This window comes from Torulaspora globosa, chromosome 2 (assembly GCF_014133895.1).
Source record: "Torulaspora globosa chromosome 2, complete sequence".
NCBI classification, from domain to species: Eukaryota; Fungi; Ascomycota; class Saccharomycetes; order Saccharomycetales; family Saccharomycetaceae; genus Torulaspora; species Torulaspora globosa.
The window spans coordinates 543,160-565,306 of NC_050728.1; the positions used below are offsets into that span (position 1 = coordinate 543,160).

Here is a 22,147-nt window from a genome sequence, read left to right on the forward strand (position 1 = left end):
TTACCCGCCCTGGCCGAAAGTTCGTGAAAATCAAGAAAAAGTGATTCTCCGCTGAAAGTTGCTAAGTGGCGAAAGATTTTTATCACACGTAAGATAGTATCGAATTCAAGTGATCTTCAGAGGATCATTACACGACAAAGGAGCACGAACTAGTGACAGGATTCTAGTTCAGCTGAAAAGGGAAAAAGAAAAAAACAAAATACAGGGAAGCATAGGACATCCTAGCACAGGGTAGCGGCTAGAGTGGTTATACATACGGTTGTCATTGGAGGAGCGTTCAACTCTGAAGCTAGAGTGACCAGGGGTTGGCGAGGTATAGCAACTGGATCAGGATGAGTACAGTGTCTGCAAGTGCGGCAGCAGTGCCGGCAACCAAGGTGGGGACAGCGGATGTGGCATCAAAGAGGAATGAGGTTGATTCTGTGATTATGATACCCAGACCGAGTTCGAAGACTCAATTAGAACAGCTGATTTACAGATACAGGGCGATACTGGAAAGTAAGCGGGAGAATAAGTTGGAGATCGAGGCTATTGAACGAGTTTTAGGGGAGGTCTCCGCGGATCATGACGTGTATCTGGAGCGTCTTGAACAGTTGAGGAGCAACGCCAAACAGGAGGTGTGTTACGATGATGGGCTTTTGGGGAGACAGCTTTTGGCGTTGCAGCTCCTGGACAGCGATATGGGGTTTCCTGAGGGTTTGTTGCTCGGCGACGCCAATGAGCAGCCGGCCGGGCAGGAGGTGTTTGCGGGCGCCGAAGGCGTGAAGCCGATCGAGATATCATTGGATTTTGAGAAAAATGTGGAGAATTTGGGTCTGGCAGACAGTTTTAGTAATTGTTCTCCAACGGAGCTGGGCAATCCTGCAGTGGAGTCGAAAGTGTCGTTTCGCATTGCCAAGCGCATCAGCGAGCTGGAAAGGCTACCAGCGAATCTGGCGAGTTATTCACTGGAGGATTCGCTGGACTTTGTGACGAAGGACGACATACCCTCTCGGGTCGACGAGGCCAAGATTAGAGCGCTGATAGAGTTGAAAGGGTTGAAGCTTCTGACGAAGCAGAAATCACTAAGACAGAAGCTCATCACGAGTGTCACTAGTCAGGCTCATCATACTATTCCATACTTGCGCGACTCTCCGTTTACCGTTGCGGCGCAACGGTCTGTTCAAGTGAGGAGCAAGGTCATCGTCCCTCAAACAGTGAGACTAGCAGAGGAACTAGAGAGACAACAGCTGCTGGAAAAACGTAAAAAGGAGAGGAATTTGCACTTGAAGAAAGTCAACCGGATCGTGGATCTTGTTAAGGAAAGGCAGCTAGAAACGTGGTCTCACTGGGATCGCTGTTTGCAATTTGGTAGACTAGGACAGGTTGCCCACAATCAGATAGAGAAAGAAGAACAGAAGAGGATGGAACGTACCGCAAAGCAGCGTTTAGCCGCGTTGAAGTCCAACGATGAGGAGGCTTATTTGAAGCTGCTTGATCAAACGAAGGACACTAGAATCACCCAGCTGCTGAGGCAGACTAATAGTTTCTTGGATTCCTTGGCTCAGGCTGTGAAAGTGCAACAAAACGAGGCAAAGATCCTGCGTGGTGAGGAAGTTCAACCTATGACCGATGAAGAACGGGAGAAGGTCGACTACTATGAGGTGGCTCATAGGGTTAAGGAAAAGGTGACCAAGCAACCTTCCATTCTGGTTGGAGGGACCTTGAAAGAATACCAACTACGTGGTTTGGAGTGGATGGTATCATTGTACAATAATCATTTGAATGGTATCTTAGCAGATGAGATGGGTCTGGGGAAGACCATTCAATCCATTTCTTTGATCACATACCTTCATGAAGTCAAGAAGGAACAAGGGCCATTCTTGGTCATAGTTCCATTGTCAACGATCACAAACTGGACTCTGGAGTTCGAGAAGTGGGCACCCAGCCTGAACACCATTATATATAAGGGTACTCCGAATCAAAGGCGTTCGCTTCAATTTCAAGTGAGATCAGGGAATTTCGATGTTCTATTAACGACTTATGAATACATTATAAAGGACCGTTCCGTATTGGCCAAGCCCGATTGGGCACACATGATAATTGACGAAGGTCACAGAATGAAGAATGCTCAGTCTAAGTTATCCCACACCATCACGCACTACTATCATACCAGGAATAGATTAATATTGACAGGTACTCCGCTTCAAAATAATTTACCGGAATTATGGGCACTACTGAATTTCGTTTTGCCCAAGATTTTCAATTCCGCCAAAACTTTCGAAGACTGGTTCAATACACCATTTGCAAACACTGGCACACAGGAGAAACTTGAACTGACAGAAGAAGAGACGTTGCTTATCATTAGGAGACTGCACAAGGTTCTAAGACCCTTCTTACTACGTCGTTTGAAGAAAGAAGTGGAAAAAGACTTGCCAGACAAAGTTGAGAAAGTTATCAAATGTAAACTATCTGGATTGCAACACCAATTATATCAGCAAATGCTTAAGCACAATGCATTGTTTGTTGGCGCTGGAACTGAGGGAGCCACAAAGGGAGGTATTAAGGGCCTCAACAATAAAATCATGCAACTTAGAAAGATTTGTAACCACCCTTTTGTCTTTGACGAAGTGGAGGGAGTGATCAATCCAACCAGAGGCAACAGTCCGCTTCTTTATCGTGTCGCTGGTAAATTCGAGCTGTTAGATCGTGTACTGCCTAAGTTTAGAGCGACCGGTCACAGGGTTTTGATGTTTTTCCAGATGACACAAGTGATGGACATCATGGAAGATTTCCTGAGAATGAAGAATTTGAAATATATGAGGCTGGATGGTGCCACTAAAACGGAGGATAGGACGGATATGTTGAAGAAATTCAATGCTCCCAACTCTGAGTATTTCTGCTTCTTGTTGTCAACAAGAGCTGGTGGTCTTGGTCTAAATTTACAGTCTGCTGACACAGTCATTATTTTCGACACAGATTGGAACCCTCACCAGGATTTGCAAGCACAGGATAGAGCACACAGAATTGGCCAAAAGAACGAAGTGCGCATCCTCAGGTTGATTACAACCGACACGGTTGAGGAAGTGATCTTAGAGAGGGCTATGCAAAAATTAGACATTGATGGCAAGGTTATTCAAGCAGGTAAATTCGACAATAAGTCCACGGCGGAAGAGCAGGAGGCGTTTTTAAGAAGACTGATCGAAAGTGAGAGTAGCAAAGATGATGAGGACAAAGCCGAGCTGGATGATGATGAACTAAATGAAATCTTGGCGCGTAGCGAGGATGAAAAGAAGCTGTTTGATCAGATGGATCAAGAAAGAATTCAATTAGAGAAAAAAGAAGCGAAAGCTGCTGGTCACAAGACACCATTGCCGAGACTAATCGAGCTCCCCGAATTGCCCGAGGTGTTTACAGAGGATATCTCGACTCACCTGCAACCAGAGCCGGTTGCTGTCGGAAGGATCAGGGAGAGAAAAAAAGTTTACTACGATGATGGCTTGACCGAGGAACAATTTTTGCAGGCTGTGGAAGACGAAAGCAGCACACTAGAAGAAGCCATCCAAAGGAGACGTGACGCTCGCGTAAAGAGGCAGAGAATACCGACTTCTGGAGATGAAATTGACACGCTCGAGACCACACCGGAGCCTGACGTGAAAGAACCGCTCGACGGAGAACTGCCAGCTGCGGAGCCCTCCGATGCGACAGCGGAGCCGAAGAGGAGGTCTAGAAATAAACGAAAGAGAAATAGTCCTGCGATCGATGGGGACGGACATATAGAAGACGCCTATATGGAAGATAAGATAGACGCCGAGCCGAATCAACGAGAGAAGAAGAAACCCAAGTTAAAGATTAAGCTAACACTTAAGAACGAAGATCAGCCGCCTCCAGATGAAGCGGGAGTTGATGGTCCTGCTTCGAAGAAGACAAGCAAAAGTAAGTCGTCCAAAGCGAAGAAGGCTAAGAAACCACAGAATAATCTTCTCCCCTTGATAGAGGACCTGCTAGGCCAAATGCGTGAGCAAATTGAAGAAAGCGACGGCCATCCTCTCACGACCATCTTCGAGAAACTACCGTCTAAACGTGATTATCCTGACTACTTCACATTGATCAAGCAACCGATCGCGCTTGACATTATCATGAGGAACGCCAAGAAGGGCCAATATGCGGCACTCGAAGACGTTAAGAAGGACTTACAAGTGATGTATGACAACGCGAGATTCTACAATGAAGAAGGTTCCTGGGTTTACAACGACGCTGATAAGCTGAACGAGTTCACCGACCAATGGTTCAAGGATAAATAAAAAGCCTTTGTAAAGACTATTAATTATGTAACAGTGCTACGAGACCCAAGCTCCCCGTCGAGAGCGATCTTCTTGCAACGACAGACGCACTGTCCTCGACGCCGTGCAGTAAAAAAATTTTCACAATGTATATAAGTTCGAAGAAAACTAACTATGCGTTCTCTTCTTCCCAACTCTTTTACTTGTATACCAGAAGTTCGGTATAAGCCACTGCCAGCACAATGAAATACGTCCAAACCGAGCAATTTATCGAAGTCCCACAAGGTGTTACGGTCAACATCAGATCCAGAGTTGTCAAGGTCACTGGTCCAAGAGGTACTTTAGTCAAGAACTTGAAGCACATTGATGTTACCTTCACCAAGGTAAATGAAAGACAAATCAAGGTCACCGTTCACAACGGTGATAGAAAACACGTCGCTGCTTTGAGAACCGTCAAGTCCTTGGTCGACAACTTGATCACTGGTGTCACCAAGGGTTACAAGTACAAGATGAGATACGTCTACGCGCATTTCCCAATCAATGTCAACGTCATCGACAAGGACGGCAAGAAATTCATCGAAATCAGAAACTTCTTGGGTGACAAGAAGGTCAGACTGGTGCCTGTCAGAGAGGGTGTTAGCGTCGAATTCTCTACCAATCAGAAGGACGAAATGGTCTTGTCCGGTAACTCTGTTGAAGACGTCTCCCAAAACGCTGCTGATGTTCAACAAATTTGCCGTGTCAGAAACAAGGATATCCGTAAGTTCTTGGATGGTATCTACGTTTCTGAAAAGGGCGTCATCGAGCAAGAAGCATGAATCAAGAAATCACCGCAATTCACTAAGTAATCGTTTATGTAGACCACCCGACTCGCGGCACACCCACATCTGGAGTGTGTTGCATTGTGTCCGAGCCGCAGGTTCAGTCTTCGACGGAAGGCTGCTTCTGGCGGCGTCCTCCGGCCAACGTTACTAGTGCTCGCAAAATACAGAGCCACTCATCTACGTTTGCCACCCTCTTCTAATCATCACTACGAATTACTCTGCTGAAAGCCTTTCTTGCCATACAAAAGCCTACTGAACAAGATAAACATATGCTGATCCAGAAGGATCAGCAATGGTTACCTCAGGTGTCACAGACTCTGTGTTGCCCTCTGTTCTGCTCACCGATTGCGTTCCCGGTGCCGATGTCCTGAAGTCTTTTCCGTGTTCGCATCCGAACGCTGCAATCCCGATGCCCCGGCCGTCTGGCGACGGCTAGGAGAGGCAAGCTACAGATCCCTTGAATCTCCGTATCGACGATCGTGAGAAGCAGAGCAATGCATTTACGGGTAATTCTCCAACTGAATATCAATTCTTCTTGATTATTGGTCTTTGTGCCGAATTCCGAAATACTATACATAGTTTATTTCTCTGTATAAATATATTTGCAGTCAATATTTTCAAGACTTAGAATTGTACGCTCCGTCCTCAGTTTTCTCGCTGACCAATAGACAACAAAAGCATCTGCGTCGACTGTCGTCTTTATCTGAGACATTCAAGAAAGGAGCAAAGAGCATCTTTAAAGGACTTGAAGTTGTGTGAAGGAGTGTGAGAAGAAGTTGTTGAAATCCTGCTGGTCGAAACGGTCTATAGTTCGATTTTTCTAGAAGTTCGAGTGATTTACGTGCCTCTACCCATCTATTTTGAAAGCACATTTTAGGGCAATAAGTATAAGATGTTGAGATCCATCCCGTCATCGTGTAATGGCAGTAGCAGGTTCTTGAAGAACTGCTTGGTTAGAAGGATATCGATACCCAGGAGTACTGCCAGAGTTGTGGTATCGACGGGGTTTAGCAAGAAGAGATGTTTTGCTACTAGCACTGACAACTTTTTATCTACTTCCAATGCTAATTATATTGATGAGATGTATGAGGCTTGGAAAGCCGATCCTTCCTCGGTTCATGCGTCTTGGAACGCTTATTTCAAGAATATGGGGAATAAGAATATACCGGCTTCTAATGCTTTCCAGGCGCCACCAAATCTAGTAGGCGGTCCCACCGGGGCAGAAAATTTGCCGCTGGACAGTCCGGGGACCTCTGTTGACGAGAATGTTATGGTTCATCTGAAAGTACAACTGCTGTGTAGGGCCTATCAAGTCAGAGGTCATTTGAAGGCACATATTGATCCGCTGCAGATTTCGTTTGGCGACGATAAATCCAAGCCAATTCCAAAGGAGTTAACACTCGAGTACTACGGATTCACTGAACGTGACTTGGATAAAGAGATCAATTTGGGACCAGGTATCCTGCCCAGGTTTGCAAGGGATGGTAGGACAAAGATGACTCTGAGGGAGATCATCAATGCCATGGAGAAATTATACTGTCGATCGTACGGTATTCAGTACACGCATATTCCTTCCAAGGAAAAATGTGAATGGTTGAGAGAGAGAATCGAGATTCCAACGCCGTACCAGTACACCATCGATCAGAAGAGACAGATCTTGGACAGACTGACATGGGCAACTTCTTTTGAATCGTTTCTGTCCACAAAGTTCCCTAATGATAAAAGATTTGGTTTGGAAGGTTTGGAAGCGGTAGTGCCCGGTATCAAGACGTTGGTCGATCGCTCGGTGGAGCTGGGTGTTGAGGATGTTGTGTTGGGTATGGCTCATCGTGGTAGATTGAACGTTTTATCGAACGTTGTTCGTAAGCCTAATGAGTCCATTTTTTCTGAATTCAAAGGTTCTTGTGCTCAAGATGAAGCAGAGGGCTCTGGTGATGTTAAGTATCATCTCGGTATGAACTATAAGAGACCGACGACCTCTGGTAGATACGTTAACCTGTCGCTGGTTGCTAACCCATCTCATTTGGAAGCCCAGGTTCCTGTTGTCTTGGGTAGAACCAGATCTATTCTGCAATCAAAGAACGACTTGGAACAAAAGACAAAGGCACTAGCTGTCTTACTACACGGCGATGCTGCTTTTGCTGGTCAAGGTGTTGTTTATGAGACGATGGGGTTCGTTAACTTACCAGAATACTCTACTGGCGGTACTATTCATGTTATTACCAACAACCAAATAGGTTTCACAACCGATCCAAGATTTGCTAGATCGACGCCATACCCATCCGACTTGGCAAAGGCCATTGATGCCCCAATCTTCCACGTCAACGCCAACGACGTTGAGGCCGTGACTTTTATCTTTAATCTGGCTGCAGAATGGAGGCAAACTTTCCATACAGATGCCATCATTGATGTTGTTGGCTGGAGAAAGCATGGTCACAATGAAACCGATCAGCCCTCTTTCACTCAGCCTTTGATGTACCAGAAGATAGCCAAGCAAAAATCTGTCATTGACGTTTACACCGAGAAACTTGTTGTTGAGGGCTCTTTCACTAAGGCTGACATTGAGGAACATAAGAAGTGGATCTGGAATTTATTCGAGGAAGCGTTCGAGAAGAGAAAGGATTACAAACCTACTTCCAGGGAATGGCTGACCGCTGCCTGGGAAGATTTTAAGTCTCCAAAGGAATTGGCGACCGAAATCTTACCACACGAACCTACTAATGTCAAGGCTGAAATCTTGAAGGACATCGGTAAGGCCATCTCCTCATGGCCAGAGAACTTCGAAGTTCATAGAAACTTGAAGAGAATTTTGACCAACAGGGGTAAGTCTGTTGAAACAGGTACAGGCATTGACTGGTCTACTGGTGAGGCTTTGGCCTTTGGTACTTTAGCGCTGGAAGGCTACAACGTTAGGGTCTCCGGAGAAGACGTTGAAAGAGGTACCTTTTCGCAACGTCATGCTGTTTTGCATGATCAAAGCTCTGAAAAGATTTATACACCTCTGAAGAACTTGAGTGACAAGCAAGGTGATTTTACAATATCGAACTCTTCATTGTCGGAGTATGGTGTTATGGGTTTCGAGTACGGCTTTTCCTTGACCGACCCAGACTATTTCGTCATGTGGGAAGCTCAGTTCGGTGATTTCGCGAACACTGCTCAGGTCATTATCGATCAGTTTATTGCCGGTGGTGAGCAGAAGTGGAAGCAGCGTTCTGGTTTGGTTCTTTCCTTACCTCACGGTTACGATGGACAGGGCCCAGAGCACTCATCCGGTAGATTGGAAAGATTCCTACAGCTCGCTAATGAAGATCAAAGATTCTTCCCTTCTGAGGAGAAATTGCAAAGACAACATCAAGATTGTAACTTCCAGGTCGCATACCCAACCACCCCAGCCAACCTGTTCCACATTTTGAGAAGACAACAGCACCGTCAATTCCGTAAGCCTTTGGCCCTATTTTTCTCGAAGCAATTGTTGCGTCATCCACTGGCCAGGTCTGATCTGTCAGAGTTCACTGAAGGCTCCTTCCAATGGATCATCGAAGACCAGGAACATGGCAAGGCGATCGGATCCAAAGAAGAGACGAAGCGACTAGTCCTATTAACCGGCCAGGTCTATGCTGCTCTGCATAAGAAGCGTGCCGACTTGGACGATAAGACTACAGCTTTCTTAAAGATAGAACAACCACATCCATTCCCATTTGCCCAATTACGCGACACCATCAACTCTTATCCAAACTTGGAAGACATTGTATGGTGTCAAGAAGAGCCTTTGAACATGGGTTCCTGGTCATACGTCGCTCCAAGATTGACCACTGTCTTGAAAGAGACTGAGAAATACAAAAACCACGTTGTTAGATACTGTGGCAGAAATCCAAGTGGTGCCGTTGCAGCTGGTAGTAAGGCCTTGCATGTTGCCGAAGAGGAAGCTTTCCTAAAGGACGTTTTCACCTCTTCGTGATTCAGATCTTTTGACATTGTTACTGCTATATTTATTTACCATTATTCCTTTGTCTGTATGAGGAGATGAACAAGTTTTAGCTCTGTTATGTATATATTATTAACGATCCACATATTCTGATTATATCGTTACTTCTGCACCTAGCGTTTTCACTGGCATCCTTGCTCGCTGCGGCGACAAATCCAAGGGGAACAAGGACAAGGCTCATCTTTGAGACAAGTTGAGAAGAATATAGAGCTGGCAGTCGAGTCTTTGGCAGATCGAGAAGTAGTAAAGCACAACATGACAGAAGAGACAACAAGAAAGGTTGCCGTGGTTACAGGAGCCTCATCAGGCATTGGCTACGCCATAACAAGCGAGCTCGCCAGGAACGGTTATAAAGTGTACGCCTGTGCCAGAAGAACCGGTCCTATGGAGACCCTCGCCAAGGAATTCGAATCAGGGGTCATCGTTCCGTACTGCTTGGATGTGACCAAAGAAGCCGAGATTCTCGAGCTGAAGCGCACTTTGGCCTCAGAGTTGCCCTACCGCAAGCTAGACCTTTTGTACAACAATGCAGGTCAGAGTTGTACGTTCCCGGCGCTCGACGTGACCAACGACATGATCGAGCAATGTTTCAAAGTGAACGTCTTCGGTCACGCCAACATGTGCCGTGAGCTGGCCCAGTTCGTGATCAACGCCAAGGGCACCATAGTGTTCACCGGCTCCATCGCGGGCATCGGCGTGTTCCCCTTCTCCAGCATCTATGCGGCTTCCAAAGCCGCCATTCACCAATACGCTCGCGATCTGCACCTGGAGCTCAAACCGCTCGGCGTCAGAGTGATCAACGCCGTCACCGGCGGCGTCAGCACCGACATCGCCGACAAGAGGCCCTTGCCTGCCACCTCCATCTACAACTTCAAAGAGGGAATCGAAGTCTTCCAAAACAGGCAACTCATGGCCAAAAAGAACTCCCCCATGTCCGCTGAAACTTACGCAGCAAAAATGGTCCAAGACATCCTCAGCGACAGAGATCCCGTCGACGTCTACAGAGGCTCCTTCGCCTCGACAATGTCGTGGGTCATCCTGCTCGTTCCATACTGGATTCTAGAATTCTTCGTGTCCAAGAAATTCAAGCTAGACAAGGTGTATAACATATTGAAACAGAGGAAAGAATGAGTAAGCCAACCGCGTCGTTTCACTCTTTCTTTTCCCCCGTCCGTCGCACGTCGCTGCCTCGCTTATACAATTGAACTCTCGACCTCTTTTTTGTCCCGACGTCTGTTTGTTGTCGATCGCCCAGCATTGCAGGCAAAACGTCTCAGACGCTGGCTAAACTGGAGCGAGGAAAAAAAAAACAGCGCGCGCAGCAGAACTTAAATCTCTAACTGTCACTTTGATCCCGCTACTTAAACAACCAACTTCAATCGAGAACACAGAAATCTACTACCTGATTCCACTGTAAAACAGAGCAAGAGCTTTCCGACCACTCCTTTAATCTTTCCAACTATTTACATTCCTTTTCGAAGAGATTCATCAAGACTGTCCTATCCAACTATTATACTTTCCTTTTATTCAGTCGTTCGAGAGTCTTTTTAAGTGTTACCATTACTACGAGAGATCCATTACTAGGTATGTACGCAACGCTTATCGAACCGACCATTGCCACCGCACCGACCAGGGCTAGCCTGAACTCGATCCATAAACAAAGAGGCGGACTTAGCAGCGACCAACCTGAAACGTTTGAAGACCATGCTGGTTCACATACCCGGCCAAGGTTGATTTTCAAACTTGGCGCGACGGAAAAACTTTTTTCCGATTCAAGATCCGGAATCTTTGATTTTCGCGACGGGCGGTTTCGCGTCGTGAGTTTTTCCGATCTGGAGCGCTGAGCTTGAAGTGCCAAGCGATTGGATAGATCTGCCGTTGATCTGCCAGATGTTGGGTGGTCGATTGTGGCGATAGATGGTCAGAGCTCCATGCTTTGATCTCGACACTTTGGAGAAATAGTTTTACTAACGTTTTTTCTTGCAGAAATTAAGAATCCAAGATGAGAATTTCATCTGCTGCTTTAGCTGCCACTTTGATTGGCTCTGTTTCTGCGTTGCCTCATCTGCAGGTGAAGCGTGACGAGGACTGTGTCACTACCGTGGCCGACGCTCATCAGCACAAGAGAGCTGTCGCTGTCGAATACGTGTACCAGACGATCACTGTCGACGGACATGGTCAAACCGTGGGGAGAATCAGCGATGTGACGACTCCAACTTCTACGTTGTCTCCAGCCGCTCCTTCTTCCGTCGCTGTCACGACGTCCAGCCAGGCTGCCGCAGCCACCACTTTGTCCTCCGAGGCACAGACGACCACCTTGAGCCAGACACCTTCGAGTTCTTCGCCTGCAGTGGCTACTTCATCTGCTGAGACTAGTTCGTCTGCTGTGGCTGCTTCGTCTGCAGTGGCTACTTCTTCTGCTGGCCCGTCTGCCGGCCCTTCGTCTTCTACCTCTTCGACTGGCGGCATCTCGGGTGATTTGGGCGCCTTTTCGGGCCCAAGCGAGAAGTTCCAGGACGGAACCATTCCTTGTAGCCAATTCCCAGCCGGTCAAGGTGTCATTTCTCTCGACTGGGTCGGCCTCGGCGGTTGGTCTGGTGTCGAGAACGCTGACACTTCTACCGGTGGCAACTGTAAGGATGGCTCCTACTGTTCGTACGCTTGCCAGGCAGGTATGTCCAAGACTCAATGGCCATCAAGCCAGCCTGCTGATGGCAGATCTATTGGTGGTCTGTACTGTAAGGGTGGGTTCTTGTACCGCTCCAACACCAACAGTGACTACCTATGTGAGTGGGGTGTGCCATCCGCCTCCGTTGTCTCGAAGTTGAACCAAGACGTTGCCATCTGTAGGACCGATTACCCCGGCACCGAGAACATGGTTATCCCAACCCTCGTCGGCGCCGGTCAGTCGCAGCCTTTGACTGTAGTCGACCAAGATTCGTACTACACCTGGAGAGGAATGAAGACTTCTGCCCAATACTACGTCAACAACGCGGGTGTCTCTGTCGAGGACGGCTGTGTTTGGGGCGACGCTGGCTCCGGTATCGGTAACTGGGCTCCCTTGAACTTTGGCGCTGGTCAAACCGGTGGTATCACTTACCTATCTTTGATTCCAAATCCAAACAACAAGGCCCCATTGAACTTCAACGTCAAGATCGTCGCTGCCGACTCTTCCTCAGTGGTTCAAGGTGAATGTTACTACGAGAACGGCAAATACAACGGCAACGGTGCTGATGGTTGTACCGTCGCTGTGACTTCTGGTTCCGCTCATTTTGTTCTCTACTAAGAGCACTGACCATTTCGGCTTTTATGGCTTTTTTTTTCTCCTAGGTTCGAATCTGTCTCTCTACTTTTCTTCGGCAAGTGACTTGAGAACTCTTTATTTCAAACGAGCCAATTCCGCGTTTGAATCCCATTTATCGCTTGCATCTGCGACCTTTTCTTCTGTTCAACTTTATGTATCACTTTTGTGTGTATCTTCAAGGCAGATTTGTATCATTACCAACAGATGCGCGATAGTGTCCGTTCAGCTTCCCTGCCGTCATTATTGTATTGTGGCCCAGGCTGTACGCAGGCCCCGTTTGAGAATGGCAAAGTTTGAATACCAACAATAGCTTCAAAAGCGGAAATTTACCACTTTTACCGTATTAGTCTCGCCCAAGGCAAGAAAATATGCAAGCTTAACTCAACAAACCGTTTGGCCACAGACAAGAAGCTCTGGCCACACGGATTTGTGGTGCTTAATGCGTTCTTTTCACTTAGACAAGCCCATTCAAGACACGTAGATCTGCGCCTGCCCGCGGCAAGTTGCCTGAATACAGTAGTAGGCTCGAGTGAGCTGAAGTAAAAAAAGGATACGGTGTCATTTTTGAAACGAATCGATTCCTCATCAGGCTCCCAGGATTGCCGTTTTTGACCACATTCGACTAACGCCCTCAATTCAAGGAATGGAAACGCCATTGAAGGGTTGATCGAGAACTTATAGGGCAAGAATTGCCATTACGGATTGCCTGGAAGCTTGAGAAAAGGAACTTCGAGTCAGGATGCATTCTGGGGCGTCCAGCGTATCCTCTACATTTTACTTGGCAAGTCAGACGATTTTTCATCGTTTTCAGGTGGGTTGCCTTGCAGGGCTTTAGTCTCTCGATAGAGAGACAGACGTAGAGAAAACCACGAGAGGTTCGTTTGAAGTCTAGCTAGCTACAATCGGGCCAATTAGCCATATCTTGATTGTCAGGGTTACGCCCTATTCTATTGTTCGTGTTACTAGTGTGCAATTATAGAGGAAGCCAAGAGCTGGAAATCTTAGAGAAGGGAAGTTTGCAACGACGAGGTGCAGCATCTTTTAATGCAGGAAACCACTGCGGAACAGCAGAAGCAGAAGAAGAGCAGCGTTCGAAGCCGAGAGCCGTCCGATGAGCTTGAGAAGAGAGGTGTAGAAGCGAGCTCCAACATACCGAATAGCGACAGCGCAGCGGGCCGCTATTCTGACTTGAAAAGGCAGTTCATGAATGAGCTGGGTTTGGGCCAGTACTACGAAATTCAGGTGCGCGATAATGCCACATTCAACCGACTGCTGGAGAGTCGAATAGAACAACAACGTAAAGAAGTGGAAGAACAGCGAGATAGAAATCTGACCACTCTGAGCGTGGTACTTGACAAATGTATCAAGAGTGATAAGATTACAGGGGATCTGATTGAAAGGATACTAGATCTTGTCGGGATACCTCGTCACGGCGACAAGCCTGTAGAGCCATGCTCCAAGAGGAGACGGTTAACCTCTCCGATGACGAGTCCGAAAGGTCGTAGCCGAATTCTCTCGGACGCAACAGCACTGGCCTCCAAAGATGCACAAGGTTTTGTAGCGCCAGTCCAAAACGTGCAAGGCACATATCCTATGCTGTACCACGGTGGAGCGGGACCTGCACCGTGGCTGCCGCAACAGTTCAACAAACCGTTGCCGCCTCAAAACCAATACCAGAGCTCTTTCCCAGCGGGACTGGGAATGTCTGTCACAAGATCCAGAGAACCCAGCATGGCTCAGAATAATGAAAACCAGCCCGGTGTTCGGCCGGGATCGTATTCTCCCGTCCATATTGCGCCAGTCTCCAATCCGGGTTCTTCTGCATTGCCCTCCACTGGGCCGACTGGCCGAGCTTCGCTAATGACGATGCATCCAGAGTCACCTCAGAAAGCACCGGCGAATTTTCTGCTGCCTTCACATCAAGCTCAATCTCAGTATAGGATGAAAACAGAGCCGGTGTCTCAGCGCAAGACCGCGGGACACCGACGGTCACAAAGTGCGACCGTTCTGCCTAATGCATCTGGATCGGGCTCTGTGAGGTCGCCCGTCAGAGAGCTTCAGGCATCGCCGCAACGGCCAGTGAATTTCCTGATACATACCCCTAAGCATCCTCCTCCGACATGACAACCAGTCACATTCTGTTTACTGCGGCCGCGGAAGAGATTAACTACAGATATCAGGTACCTTGAATAGAGCATACATTATCCACCAGTTCCAACTATATAGACTAGCTAAACCACGCAACCTATATGGCAAAATCAGGTCCCCCCGCACCTGAAAGGGCCACTAACAATGGATCGGTATGCGGGTGCGAAAAACCGGCAGGGTCTGCTACTTTCAAGATGTCCTAATGCCAAGCCTGATCCGTCGGATCTTTTAAACGCCGGTACCGCTCAAAGGCCGGCAAAACGCCGGTACCGCTCGAAGCCTGGTAAATGACACCCTTCCTAGGTATCAATCCTCGCTCCAACCATTTAACGTTCCTGTTTACATGCAATGTTGCCAAGGCACCACCCCAGAATCTCCCCTAGGAGAGCTTGAATGACATCTTATTTCCGCTGCCAAGCCTTGATATACGTCACACGAATGGAGATTTTCCGAGATTTTCTGCATATTGCGTAGTGTTTTTTTTTCTTGGCATTTCTAATCTTGAGATAAAAATGGGCATGATAAGAAGGATGAGCAAACTGTCCTCGCATGGTCTGGAATGTGAACTTCTTCTTGCTCTCTTAATGTCATTTTTTTGGAATTAATTGACAGTAGGTGGAAGGTATTATGTCATCTCAAGATATTATGTCACTGCGAAACTCGAAAGAGAATCCACCGCCAGAGGATGAGTACAAATCGGATCATCACGAGTATGATAGGGGTCGCTTGAGTGCAGTCGAAGCTGCGAGAAGCAAGGGATCTGAAGATGCAGTACCTTACTCTAGATTTCAAAGGCCAGAGAAATTCATGCTGGTAGTGCAGTGTGCGTTTACGGGATTCTTTTCGACGATAGCCGGAGCGATATATTATCCAGTTCTAACCGTCATTGAGCATAAGTTTAATGTCAGTGAAGAGCAGGTCAACATAACGGTTGTCGTTTACTACATATTTCAAGGGCTGTCGCCGACGTTGATGGGAGGCTTCGCCGACCATTTGGGCAGGAGACCGATTGTGAACTTATCGATACTTCTTTACTGTGCAGCCTGTATCGGATTAGCCTGTTCGAACACATATGCGCAGATTGTTGGGCTGAGATGTCTACAGGCAGCAGGCATATCGCCTGTCATCGCTATAAACAGCGGTATTGTTGGAGATGTCACTACACGGAAAGAGAGAGGCGGTTACGTGGGATATATATCGGGGTTTCAAGTGGTTGGCACTGCGTTTGGCGCCTTGATTGGTGCCGGATTATCTTCGAGATGGGGCTGGAGATCCATCTTTTGGTTCTTGGCCATCGGGTCCGGAATCTGTCTTCTGTTTTCACTATTTCTTTTACCTGAAACGAAACGAACGATAGCTGGTAACGGATCTGTGACGCCAAAGTCCCCGCTCAATTGGTCGCCGGTGCTGCGGCTTCCTATAGTCAGGAGAAGACTTCATCTGGATGATCCCGATCTGGATACGGTGGCACCAGCTTCTAAGCTGAACTTGTTAGCGCCATTCTCAATCATTAAAATACCGGAAATAAGTTTAGTTCTTCTAGTGGCCGGGCTACAGTTTTCGACGTGGACAACTCATCAGACGGCATTAACCACGTCTTTGAGTAAAGATTATCATTTATCTGTCGCCAAAATTGGGTTATGCTTTCTGCCTTCAGGTATTTGCACATTGATTAGTATAGTAAGTTCCGGACGGTACCTGAACTATAACTACAGGCGGAAAATGATCCAACACAGGGCTTGGGTTGCTCAGCGAGAACAAGCATTGCTCAAAGAACATGAAGGCGATGAACTTTTGGTCAAGCAGATCATTGAAAGCGATTATCACTACACTTTTAATATTTTTCGGGCGCGAATGCAGCCTGCTTTGTTCACTGTCATGCTGAGCAGTATGGGGTTCATATCCTTTGGCTGGTGCATTAGCGTCAAAGCACCACTAGCCGCGGTACTCTGTACCAGTGGATTTGCGTCGCTTTTCTCTAACTGCATCTTGGCCATGTCTGTCACCTTGATCGTGGATCTGTTCCCGTCTAGGGCCTCCACAGCAACAGGCTGCTTGAACCTGTTCAGATGTGCACTTTCAGCCATTTTCATTGCCTGCTTGACCAAGATGACCCAACATATGAAATCAGGCGGGGTGTTCACGTTTCTGGGTTCGATAACTCTCCTTTCGACAGGTTTCCTTGTGGTTGTAATGGCCCATGGCAAGAAACTAAGTTACAGGAGACGTCAGCAGGAAAGGAAAGGTCAAATATAAGCAAAACAATACATAGCGTTTTCTCGCCAATTACTTGTTGGGAAGTATATCCATAAAGTTACCTTGACATAATATTCTAATAAAAATCCTACCAAAGAAATATGTGAACAAGACAGAGCAACTGGGCCCTTATACACAAGTTAGGGGCAGCCACAGGCTGGCGGTAAACTTGGCTTCCTATGGTGTTCGTCATATGAGCCTTACCATCGGAACAACTTTTTTCCGTGTTTTTCCGGTGGGCGGAAAAAAACCGGAAAAACTTCTGGAGCTGGAAGAATGCATCGGAGAAAATCTCACAGTAAATCGATTTTCACCATCGTACTGCAATGGCCTGATTGCAGTCAACGCGAGAGGGCCCTTGCCTTCGGAGTTACAGCGGGCGATATAGGAATTGGCAGCGCTAGCAAGAAGGAAGATTCGGTCAAACCGCAGGCCTATTAGTTATATATAAGTCTTGACTTCGAAGAAAATCAATAATTATTTCCGTAATGGATGAAAAGTAACAAATCGGAAATAAATCAATGAGCGTACCGAGAAATAGTACTGCTAGTGAAGCTAGTGAAGAGATAACCCTCGAGGAGGAGGATGTTCGCTGCTTGAATGACGAAGATACCGATAAGAGTGGTGAAAAAGGAAGCCGATGCTCAGAGCTGAAAAATAAACCAAACGATGACGCACTTTCAACAACGACGACCAGGAAACTCAGCGGTTTGCACCCTGAGTCGGAGTCTTCCAGTATTTTCGAACCAGAGAAAGATGCAAAGGGGGAATCTCCATATACTCTATTGAGCTACGCTCAAAAATGGGGCATGGTTGCTTTACTGACTATGTGCACTTTTTGGTCGTCATTAGGCTCTCCAATATACTATCCGGCTCTAAAACAGTTAGAAAAGCAGTTCAACATAGATGAAAATATGGTCAACGTTACGGTTGTCGTGTACTTACTGTTTCAAGGGATCGCGCCAACTGTGAGCGGCGGACTGGCCGATATCTACGGTCGAAGGCCTATCATAGTGATTGGAATGGTGATTTATGTTGTCGCTTCAATCGGTCTAGCGTGCTGCAATTCTTACGGGGTAATTGTATTCTTGCGGTGCATACAAAGTGCCTGCATCTCTCCGACGATCGCAATTAGTTCTGGTGTTGTCGGAGATTTCACATTAAAGTTTGAGAGAGGAACGTTTGTGGGCGCCACGTCCGGTTTTGCACTGCTGGGACAGGCATTTGGATCGCTAATTGGGGCCGCCCTAGCAGCCGCTTGGAATTGGAGAGCAATATTTTGGTTTTTAGTGATCGGATGTGGGAGCAGTCTGGTTGTTGTATTCACACTCTTGCCAGAAACAAAGAGAACACTAGTCGGCAACCTGTCCATAAAACCCAAGAATATTCTCAACAGAGCACCAGTATTATTGCTAAAACCAGTTAGACGTCGTTTCAGGTATGACAATCCGGACTATGACACGTTGGACAAGAATATACCCAAGCTTGATCTTACATCTGCCTTGAAGATCACCGCACAACCAGAAATCTTCCTGTCGCTTCTGCCCGGCGGTTTACAGTTTGCGATGTGGACTTTAATGCTTTCTGCCATATCGTCGGAACTTCTCGCATCACCCTACGACTATAAGTTGACGATTGTGGGCGTTTGCTATCTGCCTGCGGGGATCGGCGGTCTTATTGGTTCCTTCGTAACCGGTAGGATTATTGACATTTACTACAGAAGGCTCATCAAAAAGTTTGAGAAAGGCAAGGAAGAAGGCACCATTTCGCCAGACGCTCAGTTTAATGTCATAAAAGCACGTCTAACTGCCGCGCTGCCTCAGAACTTTATTTCTGTCGCATCATTTCTATTATTTGGATGGAGCGTTGATAAAGGCTGGCCGGTTGCCGCCGTTTTGATAACATCATGTGTGAGTTCTTTCTGCACAATGAGTACACTCTCCACGTCATCGACTATGCTAGTAGACCTGTATCCTAGTAAGTCGTCAACTGCCACCAGTTCTTTCAACTTCATCAGATGCACGCTGAGTGCCATTTTTATGGGATGCTTCGCAAAGATGAAAGCTTCAATGACTGTTGGAGGTACTTTCTCATTTCTCTGTGGGCTCGTATTCATTGGAAACTTTTTACTTTTAATACCAATGAATCAAGGCATGAAGTGGAGAGAACAAAGAGCTTTGAAAGCTCAGTTAGCATGCGAAAAAGCACTCTCCTGATAGACGCAAATTAGATATGCTCTCTTAATTAATTTCAACCATAAGCATGCTACCGAACACCGAAAAGTGTGAATGACTATTTATGAGATTAGATATACAGTGCCTAGCGAGCAAAACAACAACAAAGAAACTAATATTGAAGATAAAAGGATTCGAATAAGATGAAGAAGCTTCGAACCAACGCGCTGTCTACTGCGACGCGCATTGGACACCCTCAGCACCTCCAGTTTCCTCATCGTCTTCGTCGTAACTCTGGGCGCCCCTGCCATTTTGTCTGCTATACTTGGCTGCATCGAACTCTGATAGAACACACTCGTCTACATGAGCCTTTGCTGGGATAACGACTTTAGCTCTTGGTGGCAAAATCTCTTCCAACTTCTTCAAGTTTTCCTCGCTGGTGAAATGGCTTGGTGGGAATTTAATCTTGAAGTTGACTAACAGGTTACCGTAACCACCGTATTTGGCAATTGGCATACCCTTACCCTCTATAACTTTGCGCATACCAGGAGAGACAACTTCACCAGGTACGATGGCGACTTTCAGCCAATCGCCAGAGACGTGTTCCAAAGCGAATTCACCACCTGCTATAGCGGTCAATAGGTCTATCTCAGCTTCGTATACCAAATCGTCGCCCACTCTTTGGAACTTCTTGTGTGGCTTCTCGGAGACCACGAAGATAACGTCACCAGGAATAACGTCAGGAGCCTGGTCAGCTTCACCCCTGAAAACAATCTTCTGACCGTCCTTCATACCTGGGTCCACATGAACTTCTAGGATCTTTCTTTCGTTCGCGACCTTCTTACCGTGGCATGCCTTACAACGGTCCTTAGGGTCGATGATATCACCTGTACCAGAACACTGGTCACACTCGGTCTGGAACCTCTGGATCATTGGACCCATCTGTCTAGTCACAAACTTGTAACCCGTACCACTACACCCGGTACACTTCCTAACCGCACCTTCCTTACCACCGCGACCGTTACAACTCTTGCAGAGAATCTGCTTGTTCAAAGCCAACTTTGCCGTCCTACCCTTGTACAACTCCTCCAACGTCACCGCGATCTCATGCTTAATGTCTCTGCCTCTCTGCGGTCCTCTTGGTCTGGCAGAACCCGCTCCGCCAAAGAACTGAGAAAAGATGTCATCACCGAAACCACCAAAACCACCAAACCCGCCCGCTCCTGCACCACCACCACTCAAACCTTCCTCTCCGAACTGATCGTAAACTTCCCTCTTTTGCGGATCCGAAAGCACTTCATATGCGGACGACACTTCTTTGAATTTTTCTGCTGCCTCCTCCGATGGGTTCTTATCTGGGTGGTATTTCAAAGCTGCTTTTCTGTACGCCTTCTTGATCTCACTGTCCGTTGCGGTCGACGACACGCCTAAAAGATCGTAGAATTTAGAGTCTTTAACCATCTTGGAACGTTTATAGGAGGACAACTTGTGCTATTGAGCTACGAAACGAAAATGAACGACAATTGGAACCCGCCTGTCTTCTGTTGAACGGAAAATCCTCTGACCACTGCAAAAGTCTCCTTTCCTTATATACAGGCTACTTCCCGTGAAGCTCAATCTCTTCTTGATATGCTCATCGAAATCCTGCTACTATTACAAACTCGATGAGGTGCTCGAATCGCCACGAGAGAAAGAAAGAAAATTTTTCCGGTTCACAGAGAATTTTCTAGAAGAAAAGCCGGTGCCAGGAAAAACAAACGACCAAACGTCAGTAAATATAGCGGAATTTAATTCGAAATTCAAGGTGTCAGCGCTAAATTGTTCTTGATAATGATCTATACAGAATGCAATGGTGGTGGTCGGGAGGACTGCGGGTCGCTCTATCCTCTCGGTGGTTGAGGAAGGTGTGAGTGCGGGTTGTCATCGCGATCATCGGGTCGGCTCGTGGACGCGTTGGCGAAGGAAACCGTTTCTGGGAGTGAATACTGGGTCGCGGAGATCAAATCTTGAAGGGTGGAGGCTAATTCTTGGGTCTTGCGATCGGTGGCTCGTAGATGACTTCTTAGAAGATCGATTTGTTCTTGTAAATTACTGAGTACATGAAAGATATATGAATGCATGGTTTCCCTTTCGTTTCTTTCGGTCTCAGTGGTCCCATCATGCGGCTGCTGTCGGAGATCCGGGTTGTCGGTGCTTGAGTTTGAAGCCGAGGCCGCCGCCTCAGCCGGGTGGCCGCCGGCCACCGCGGGCTGCGACTTGAGGGTGATGTTGCCCTTGCAGAAGGTAAACGTGTTCCTTATTTGCAGCAACAGTTGCTTCGATTCCGAGTTCAGAGTGCCGCTGTACGTGTCGTCCTCGTCGATGTCGTCCTGTATCTTCAGCGCCTTGGCGTAAAGCACCTTGAAGCGATCGTGACATTGTCTGGCGTTTCTCTCGAACCCGTACTGTTCGTTCAGAGCCTGCGAGATCTTGCCCCAGAACTTTTTCATCGGCTTGAAATACTCGACAAACGTAAGCAGATGCGAATAGTTCAGCACCATCCCAAGCAGCGCAAAGTCCTCCGATGCCTTCCACTTGTTCCGTGTCTTCTTGGCATTCGAAGAGAAAGAAATCAGCGGCGATGTCCTCGAGATCTCGATCGAATACGTAGACGACGACCCGGACGACGACACCGAAGACGACGAGTTCTGTCTCCTGAGTTCCACCGTTCTTGGAGCAGCCTCCGCCTTCTCGTCTTCGTGTCTATCAACTTCCCTGTCGACTGCTTCCTCGCTTTCAACCTGGTCCGCCAAAGCGCTAGAAAAAATCCCGTCAAGATAGTTTTCTAACGTTTCATTTCCGCTGTCCTGCTCAGTTTTCGGTCCGTCGGCCATAGTTAGTACTTAACTTTGCCAAACGTCTCCTCCGACTCCAGCAAGTCTCTATAGAAAAAAAAGAATTGCAAGCCAACAACAAAGCTCGTATTCTCAGTCCCTTCCACTTTCTTTTAAATACCCAATCGGTTCAATAACCGGAATAAACCTCTCAAAGGGACGGGATGAGTCGAGAGAGAGAGAAAAAAAAAATCTTTCATTATTTATCGTCTGTACAACAAGAGCGATTATAATATAACAACCAGTGCTTAAAGTTATCTGTCTTCTCGGTGCGTACTGCAGCCCCGAGTAGCAACGTTCGTTGCACGCTAAGTATGCGCC

At 47.1% G+C, this 22,147-nt stretch overlaps 10 protein-coding genes across 10 annotated transcripts; 8 read left to right on the forward strand and 2 right to left on the reverse strand.

Moving 5' to 3' along the window:
- Positions 1–332: 332 nt before the first annotated feature.
- Positions 333–4,283, forward strand: STH1 (RSC chromatin remodeling complex ATPase subunit STH1; the record flags this gene model as incomplete). The annotated part of the gene is made up of 1 exon (XM_037282210.1): positions 333–4,283. The coding sequence occupies one exon, from the start codon at positions 333–335 to the stop codon at positions 4,281–4,283; it is 3,951 nt and encodes a 1,316-aa protein (XP_037138105.1).
- A 221-nt stretch (positions 4,284–4,504) lies between these two features.
- RPL9B (60S ribosomal protein uL6) lies at positions 4,505–5,080 on the forward strand (the record flags this gene model as incomplete). The annotated part of the gene is made up of 1 exon (XM_037282211.1): positions 4,505–5,080. The coding sequence occupies one exon, from the start codon at positions 4,505–4,507 to the stop codon at positions 5,078–5,080; it is 576 nt and encodes a 191-aa protein (XP_037138106.1).
- Positions 5,081–5,978: 898 nt separating this feature from the next.
- Positions 5,979–9,044, forward strand: KGD1 (alpha-ketoglutarate dehydrogenase KGD1; the record flags this gene model as incomplete). Its single annotated transcript, XM_037282212.1, has 1 exon — positions 5,979–9,044. One exon carries the CDS (start codon positions 5,979–5,981, stop codon positions 9,042–9,044), a length of 3,066 nt encoding a protein of 1,021 aa, XP_037138107.1.
- A 282-nt stretch (positions 9,045–9,326) lies between these two features.
- On the forward strand, positions 9,327–10,202 carry AYR1 (acylglycerone-phosphate reductase; the record flags this gene model as incomplete). The annotated part of the gene is made up of 1 exon (XM_037282213.1): positions 9,327–10,202. One exon carries the CDS (start codon positions 9,327–9,329, stop codon positions 10,200–10,202), a length of 876 nt encoding a protein of 291 aa, XP_037138108.1.
- Positions 10,203–11,073: 871 nt separating this feature from the next.
- Positions 11,074–12,357, forward strand: SIM1 (putative glucosidase SIM1; the record flags this gene model as incomplete). The annotated part of the gene is made up of 1 exon (XM_037282214.1): positions 11,074–12,357. One exon carries the CDS (start codon positions 11,074–11,076, stop codon positions 12,355–12,357), a length of 1,284 nt encoding a protein of 427 aa, XP_037138109.1.
- A 1,062-nt stretch (positions 12,358–13,419) lies between these two features.
- Positions 13,420–14,499, forward strand: POG1 (Pog1p; the record flags this gene model as incomplete). Its single annotated transcript, XM_037282215.1, has 1 exon — positions 13,420–14,499. One exon carries the CDS (start codon positions 13,420–13,422, stop codon positions 14,497–14,499), a length of 1,080 nt encoding a protein of 359 aa, XP_037138110.1.
- Positions 14,500–15,150: 651 nt separating this feature from the next.
- On the forward strand, positions 15,151–16,779 carry QDR2 (cation transporter; the record flags this gene model as incomplete). The annotated part of the gene is made up of 1 exon (XM_037282216.1): positions 15,151–16,779. One exon carries the CDS (start codon positions 15,151–15,153, stop codon positions 16,777–16,779), a length of 1,629 nt encoding a protein of 542 aa, XP_037138111.1.
- A 521-nt stretch (positions 16,780–17,300) lies between these two features.
- On the forward strand, positions 17,301–18,995 carry AQR1 (Aqr1p; the record flags this gene model as incomplete). The annotated part of the gene is made up of 1 exon (XM_037282217.1): positions 17,301–18,995. One exon carries the CDS (start codon positions 17,301–17,303, stop codon positions 18,993–18,995), a length of 1,695 nt encoding a protein of 564 aa, XP_037138112.1.
- A 189-nt stretch (positions 18,996–19,184) lies between these two features.
- Positions 19,185–20,414, reverse strand: YDJ1 (type I HSP40 co-chaperone YDJ1; the record flags this gene model as incomplete). The annotated part of the gene is made up of 1 exon (XM_037282218.1): positions 19,185–20,414. One exon carries the CDS (start codon positions 20,412–20,414, stop codon positions 19,185–19,187), a length of 1,230 nt encoding a protein of 409 aa, XP_037138113.1.
- Positions 20,415–20,833: 419 nt separating this feature from the next.
- On the reverse strand, positions 20,834–21,826 carry RPI1 (Rpi1p; the record flags this gene model as incomplete). The annotated part of the gene is made up of 1 exon (XM_037282219.1): positions 20,834–21,826. The coding sequence occupies one exon, from the start codon at positions 21,824–21,826 to the stop codon at positions 20,834–20,836; it is 993 nt and encodes a 330-aa protein (XP_037138114.1).
- Positions 21,827–22,147: the final 321 nt, after the last annotated feature.